Genomic DNA, 8,123 nt, shown 5'->3' on the forward strand with positions numbered 1-8,123 from the left:
ACGAGATCAAGAGGCTTGCCCTCGACGACTCGTAGGAAAAAGTAGACGGCTAAGACGACGGTTACTCATTACTCGTGAAGATTGCAGACTCTATTTCTGTCGGATCCGCACAATTGGGGCATCTTCCGTGGTGCGGTGGGGTAGTAATGGCAACACACGACCGCTGGATGTACGAGCGTGGTGAGAGGGCGGGCGATAACGGGGATCGTTGACGAAGAACGAGCGCGCGGGGGCGAAGACACGGTACAGACGCCGTAGAGGACACCCCGTAGAGAGGTGTATATTAGACGCGGTGCGTCGCGACGCACGGATCAGAAGGACGCCGGACACGATCGAGTAGACTTGGCCGAGGAATAGTTCTTGCGTGAAACCATCAGGAGACCAAGAGCTCGTCAGAGGGATTCAGACATGGTAAGTGCAGATCAAATGATCTGTGCGTTCTTTACAAAGTAGTTATATCAGTGAACGATCGATCAAGGGATATTGGATAAATTACATTTTTTAAGGGACACCGTAAGAAATATGAAAGTCTATTATAACAAAATTCTTTTCCCAATTAAGAAAGACTTTCAAAACTATTATAACTAAAAATTTCGATTGAAAGCAAAATATTATATTGTGATTAAGCACCTTTAGAGTTTAAATAATAATTAAAATTCGAGCTTTTGCTAGCTCGATATATAAATTTTAAAAAAATAGAATTAATTGTTTCATTTTATAATCTGCAATTATTTCTTTGATGCGAGACAATTCAAAATTTGTAAAAATATAAAAAAAACGATTAAATTAATAATTAAAATTACAACTTTTGATATTTTCATAAATGAATTTTTTTGAAAAATAGAATCATCGATTGTTTTATCAGTTGTGCTAAAAATTCGCAAAAATCGTAAAAGAAATCATGGTATCAGCGATGTCATGAATTCTCGAGTGATTTAAATGCCTCGACTTTAATTGAGTATCGCTTGCTCAATTTCTCTTTTAACATTAGAAATCCCGTACGCTCAAGATACTTGCATAAACGGTTTCTCTCTACCGGGTACAAGAGACCAATATTTATAGCAGCATTGTGCTGTAGAATTTGAAATTACGTCTACACGAGTCTACATTACATCCTTTACGTCGCACGGGCTGCACGGGGTTAAATAGATCTTACCACATGCGGCTCATGAATTGCTAAACTCACGTAGACGATCTGAGCTATTTGACGAACACTTAAAATAAGAAACGGTCAATTAAGTCAATCGAGAAGATTACCTCTCTCTGATTTTCTTCGAATGAGAGCTCTTATTTAAGAAACGGAGAGAAAGGAGGAAAACAGGAGGCCGCGCGTGCAATCTCTTCTCTCTCTCTCTCTCTCTTTGCGTCCGGATAAATTACTCTCGCAGATTTAATGCGGGACGACCGCGGGTCTGCATAAACAATTCGGGTCACACGCGGGTGCAACGTGCGCGCATTACGCGCGGTCGAGACCGCGCGGATGCCTCGCGCGCGCGTTACTTAACACAACGCGAGTCGCTTGCTCGCTATTCGTTATGAATAAAAAAGCTATCACGGAGAAGGGGGAGAGGGGAGAGGAGAGGGGCGCGTACACTCGTGTTTTATTAATGAATTGTGTTCGCCGGGAGCGCGCGTCGCTTTCCGGTAACATCGCGGCGACGAGATCGGCGGACGCACATGTGATGTCGTTATGATCGAACGTTACGAAACCGGTCGCGCGCGTGCCGATGGGAACTGAATCGCACTGGAGGAACCCGATAATAATCCCGACGCAACATCGTCGACACTCGCGTGACTTTTATACTTTTCCCCGCTGCGACGCGCGCGGTTACGTCATTACGATATTACGTCCACGCGCAGGATGCTGATATACATATATTATATAAAAAAAAGAAGTAAATAATTGCGACCTACTTGCACGAAGAGTGGTTTCTGTTAAGGATATAACGTGAAGACCCAAGGCGAAAAATCGTACGCCGTAATTAAAGAGTCGCGTGTATTTTTACGAGTCTATGCCGAACGAATACCTCGCGCACGAAGCTTTACGTTGCAATTAGCACTTTTTTTTCCTTAATGGTATGTAAATAGTGTAACGACGTGTAATGAATATGGAAGCTTGGGGGACGTACATAGGTGCTCGGGGAAACATTACCCATTCACTCACGTCGCACTTTGCACAATGCGCACGAAGTGTCTGATGCACATGCGCCGCACTTTGCATCAGAACTTTCGACATTTTCCTTATCAGAGCGATAAGATCTCTTAAATGGTGTTAGAGCTGCGCGCCGATCTTCGGTAATCGAATATCGATTTTATCGCGGCCCGGTGGCGTGAGACTTGGACGAGCGCAGGAAATAAAATACATCGCGCGGAAATGTGGTGAGTGCAAAATAAGAAGTAAGAGAAAGAAGATAAATAATATACAGCCCTGGTCATAAGAATAAAACATCCCAATAAATTGATGTAAATGTTTTTATATTAAAAAAATAAATTAAAAACAGTTTTATTGAAAAGTGATATCTATTTTTATAATAACTTCAATATTTTGTAAGTCTTCCTTCAGCTTTTATTATCACCTTTTCCAAGAAAATTCAATAAATTATGGGTGCTTTATATCTATGATTATACTTAAGGATGTATATTATTTATATATGTAATATAATATATATGGTAATATTATTATTAATATATACTCTAAAATATAATGTGAAAAGCAAAAAAAATACTGCAAATACTGATCGAGAGAAGTGTTAAACAGAGTGCTTTATAGAAACAACTCATTAAAGTTAATAAATGAGATGCAAGTGCAAAAATCCTTTGCAGATTGGGCTTTCGCGCGTGTTCCCCATCTCTCGTATCTTGTTCTTGTGTCTCGACCCTTTCCGGAGGAGAGCGCATATTTACGGCAGCTTTCGGGGAATCGTTTAAGCGCGAGCGCGCGGTTGAATTGGTCGGCCGCGATTTAAGCGAGCCGCAAAGTAACGCGTCGCAAACTAGCCAGTAAGGAGAAAATGAAATTGCGCGATTCCATTGTCGCTCGCTCGCTCGCTCGCTCGTCCGGATGACGTAGCCGACGGAATGAGATCGCGTCGACGACGGGCGAGAGGATCGCGCGATCGTCTTTAAACTCGGGCGTGAGCACGTCTCGCGACATAAGCGTACGCAAGGAGGGATCGCCGAACATCTCTCTCGCTCTGTAATTCCCGGATTTAAAATACTGAAACGTCGTTTGACCGGAAAGACCAAGCTTTCGTTTCGAGTTTTAGTCAAAGTTAAAAGAAGGAAAATTTAGACATAAAAAAAATTGTATTACAATCTCCTCAGAGACATTCGTCGATTCGACCGAAATAGATTATGCCTTGGCTGTTCTCAGTGGGGCTGGCTGCACTCTTAATAATTAATAATTTTTCATTCGGATTGTGACCGTGATGAGATCGGAAGCCGTCGTCGTGGAAGCTTATTTCGCGCGTAAAAATTCATGCGGGCGCCGATGGGTGTTGAGAAGTTTCTCGATACGTCCAGCTGTCTGCCCGAAGCTCCGGCTCGCCTAATTGTCCCTTTAATTCGCCTCAATTGCTTCTTGGCACGGTCGCGCGAGAACGATCGCCGCGAGGAATCCGACGAGAGGCTACGGACTCGCTTGATTCGCTCGCGAGACCGTGGTCTTGATTTTCTCGCATCGTTTTACTGACGTGCTAGGAAAATTGCTAGCTTCTTTATGAAGACTTTCCTTGAGCCGTCATAGAGTTGAGCATCTCGCGAATTTCGAAAGAATTATCGCAAGAGACAAAATATAATTTAGAGAAATAAATATATAAATATATATCATTATCAACTTTTTATAAGCAAATGCTATGAAAAGTTGAATGCTTTTCAGTTTTGAGAAAGATATAAGATTGAGAAAAGATGTAAGACACTCTGACAGCTTTGATCGTGAAGGCGGGAGAAGTAGTGATACGCGGATAAACTTTTTTTAAGGAAAATTGACAAAACGCTGAAAGCACACAGATAAAACTGTGTCAAATTTAAAAGTTACCCAAGCGCAACCGAGCGGGAACGTATTGCGGATAGCATGTCGAATTATGATATACGTTTATTATGTTGCAACACATGACTACACGCACGTGTCGTTTTCGCCGAGTGTCGTCGTATCACCCGCTGATGCACACGCGGCACAACAGCCGAGCGAAGTTCTGAATGAAGCGCGACGGCAGCGTGCGTGCGGCACGATAACACACCGAGGCCATGAGACTTTGACTTCGCGAGTGCGGGTATCGCCGATACTACGGGACAGCGATTCGACTTCGTCACACGACGTCACCACGCGTCCCGCGCGCGTCGCGCTGACGGCGTTGCATCGACGTTACATCGACGTGTTGCATCGATGACGGTAGGAGGGCTCGGCCGTTGCCTTGAGTTTCAGCCAACTGTGAAGAGGCGACGCGGCGCGTATACGATATACGGCGCGACGATAAAGGATTCAGTTTATCAAACTAAATCTCAAAGTCGAACCTCTCGATTTACGAGCCGAGGATATGTCCACATATAATCAAATTACATCTTGTGAAGAAGTTCGGCTCGAAGCTCGTCTCTCTATAGGTTTAGCTCAACAATATCCGAGCGATCTTAAGAAATACGTTTCGACGGTTGGAACTCGGGGGCGTGCTGTTTCGCGCGAGAGCGAGAGCCGCTTAGGCACGCAGGAAAAATATGTCTCAGCGATTTAATTCTCCGTTTCGCAATGCGCACGCGGCCGATCAGCCGTCTCCGTCGCAGTTTCCGTCGCACTTGAGCAAAGTCGCGCGCGTAACCGCCCGCTTGGGCGGGCCGTTGACCACGTTATTACGTTATTTACGCTCCGTATGGCATTTTGCTTCGCTTGCGAAAGCAAGTGCCGCATGTGCGTTTCGATACGCGTGACGGCGAAGTTCAATGCAGATACAGAAACGTTCAAATTAAATCCTTATCATATCTTATCGAGCGGAACGGGACGGTATTGTGCCGCTGTCAATCGCTGCACGTGGACAGATCATTATGCAAATTGTCACGCAAACGTTTTCTTGGACTGTAATAAAGGATTGTTTTTTTTTTAATACGCAATACATATAATATTATAGTGTAGAATAGCAAGTAACGCTTGAGTAAAGCTTTTCGCACACTGCGAGATACAGTGAAATGTTCTATGTATCAGTTACTTCATTTCACTTCAGTTCTGATAAAAATATCTGTTTTGTATATTTTTGCGTCTATTATAGACATTTAAGATTTTTAGAAATAGATATGCACACATGTGTTTAAAAAATTTTTTTCTTTATATCTCGTTTTCTTTATTTCCTCGCTATAATTTATTCGTTAACTAAACGCAGATATTTTTCTCGTCACACTCGGTTAAAGGTCAGGAACGTTCAGTCGCTCGTTTTCTATTTTGCATTAAATATACGCATGTGTGTCGGCAATCCGCGTACACGTATCTCGCGTGCGTAATACTCGCACGATTCGGGCGCTTTTACTATTTCAATTAACTGCGCTGCTGCCGAGTCGACGACTATTTAATTGCAATTGCACGTGCGTGTCTCATCGCATGCACGCGATGCCGGGACCCTGGTCTTGATTTGGCTCTGCAGCCGCGAAATGGCCCGTCTCTCTCTCTCTCTCTTTCTCTCCTCCTCCCCGTTATTACGACGTCATTCTGATCTTGACCCGCTGACAGCAGCACCAACAAATAAAAGGTCGAGTTTCGTCCGTAATAGCGAGCGGCAAGAAAAGCGCGGAAGATGTTTCTCTCGATTCCTCGATCTCATCGTTCAAAAATTACATCGTAATCGCTCCCGCCGTCTGCTTTGAATAATTTACACGACAAATTCTTCCGAGAAGAATGTGGCAAGACTCTCGCTCTGACATAGGCTCCCCGAATTATTCTCGTACGAGTGACGTGCGAGAATAGTTGCGAGATCGTATTGCGGAAGTAAATAAAACGGTCCGATTTCCTACGCAAATTCGACCTCGGTACGACGAAGCGTTATCGAATCTCGACGCAACGTTACATCGTCGCGTGACGCAGTTTCGACATCGACGGACGATGCTCAAACTCTCTCACTGTCTTCGAATTACACCGGGCAGATAATTCTCTTCCGAGTACTGCTGATCTCGATGGAACGACAGTTCCGAGGCGCGATCTCACGCGCAGGTGTTCGGCTTGCACCTTCTCGTGCCGCTCGTGCCTTTTAACTCGCGACATTATCGTCAATAAAGCAAGATGTGAGGTAGAAATACAGATATCGATCTAGATTTACTCGAAACACTACGACTATAGTTGCCTCAGATAAAAAACTAAATTCTGATATTTTTATATTAATTAGCTTATTTTTAAAAATAATTCCTCAAAAAATCCATTATTAACACTTCGACAGTATTCGCAGACAAACACTACATAGAAAGAAATATTTTTTCAAATTTAACAAATTTTGAAAAAAAATATTGTTTTCAACAATCATGTTTTTATCTGCTAAACAATATGATTTAATAGAACTAAAAAAATTGTACTCAAAATAACAGAATAACGTTTCATTTATATCGTTTCAATATAAGTAAATAAATGTAAGCAAATAGAAATATTGAATACAAATTAGAAATGTTTTTCTCTGTGTACGTCTGCATTAAAGTATATAACTGAAAACCATATCCTTCGCTTAACTTCCACTATCCGTGTCTCAGCGCCGAGTGCGAATTATAAATGGAAGAAAAAGTTATCACCGTAATTATCGAGTGTCATAATCCTTAAAAAAACACCAGGTGTACATGACAGTCGCAGTATTAACATATCACGTTGCGGACCTTTCCGATAATTCCTTCCGACGAAATTTTTCGCCCAACTTCCGCTCGGCCTTCCTTTTATCGCTCCACGATCGTCGGTTCCATGACCGGAAACCGACGGTGCTCCGGTGCGCGATTTTAGGCTTGTCACCGGCGATTCCATTAATCGCCGGCCGCGAGAGTCGCGCGGTGGCGGCTCGCGCGGAGCGGCCACTGATCCAGAAAGCAATCCCGGGAATTCGTTACGGAACTCGAAGGCGAGCTACTTTCCGTTCTCAGGGAGGCTGTCGGGTTATTTATAGCGTCCTACCCGCCGTCGCATAGGCTGCAAAAGGAAATTCTCTCTCGCTCTCCTTCTCCACCATCGCCACCGCCGCCACCGCCGCCGCCACCTTCGGCATCACCGTCCTCGTATGTACGTACGTGCTCGGCTACGTGGTCGCAATTACGCCTGTGTCTCTCCGCCTTCTCCTCGGCAAAAGTCCAGAGGAAGAGAGACCGCCGACGATGGTGGTCCGCGCGTACGACGCTGAAAATACAATATCTTCACGTTTTGCAAAAGTAATCGCTGGCAAAAGACATAACAAAATTGCTTTGAGAAACGGAGCCTCTTTTTCCTCCGAATCTTTCACTGCCTTTATGTTATCACCTTATCTTATTTATTATTTTTAATTTCGTTCAGCCACTTTGTCAAGCCACTTAAGCAAAATCGTTCGATTAACCCACAAGAAAATCCGCGCATTACTTATTATAAAATAATCTGACGCGAGAGATGGGACGAGATGATCGAGCGCGAGAAATTGCGACGGCAGAGAAAGAAAGAGAAAGAGAGAGAGAGGGGGGGGGATACTCTCTTAGAAAAGAGAAACATTTTAATCCAGAAGAGTTCGGCGGAGAGAGAAGAGGCATCTGGCTGATGTATCTTCCTGTTTCCTAGAAGCGCGCTGAATCGAGCGCGCAAGCATTCCCTTTGGGATAAACCATTGATGAATGAATTGCTTGTATCCCGTGCTTGATTCTCGCCGCCTGTCCGTCTCTCCCTCTCCTCTCTCCTTCTCACACGCGCGAGCGCGTCTTCCGACTTGCGAGATCATCGTCTGTAATGTACACATGAGTCACTCCCGTATGATAGTTTCCTGCCGCGGTGTTGCGTTCAGCGGCCGCTCCGCCACGACGCGCGGCGGACAAGCATTCGCTCCCTCTCAAGTTGGACTTCTCGGACTCGGATTCCTTTAACCGTGCGCGCGACAATCTGCTTCCGAATTGCGATACCTCTTGCGAAAAAGAATGTATATATGTATATATATATA

The 8,123-nt window shown here is 44.2% G+C and overlaps 2 protein-coding genes across 2 annotated transcripts in view; one reads left to right on the forward strand and one right to left on the reverse strand.

Moving 5' to 3' along the window:
- The window catches only part of LOC105453825 (peroxisomal leader peptide-processing protease-like), a 28,166-nt gene extending 20,881 nt beyond the window's left edge, over positions 1-7,285 (reverse strand). The window contains exon 1 of the mRNA XM_011696044.1: positions 7,237-7,285. The gene's annotated coding sequence lies outside the window, so the exon portion shown is untranslated. The remainder of the gene's footprint in view (positions 1-7,236) is intronic.
- Positions 316-8,123, forward strand: part of LOC105453824 (ion transport peptide-like) — a 42,635-nt gene continuing 34,827 nt past the window's right edge. Inside the window, exon 1 of the mRNA XM_011696041.1 lies at positions 316-411. Coding sequence (XP_011694343.1) covers positions 409-411 — 3 coding nt within the window. The 5' untranslated portion in view covers positions 316-408. The remainder of the gene's footprint in view (positions 412-8,123) is intronic.

The sequence above is a fragment of the Wasmannia auropunctata genome, unplaced genomic scaffold (genome assembly GCF_000956235.1).
Source record: "Wasmannia auropunctata unplaced genomic scaffold, wasmannia.A_1.0 LD335994.1, whole genome shotgun sequence".
Taxonomy (NCBI): domain Eukaryota; kingdom Metazoa; phylum Arthropoda; class Insecta; order Hymenoptera; family Formicidae; genus Wasmannia; species Wasmannia auropunctata.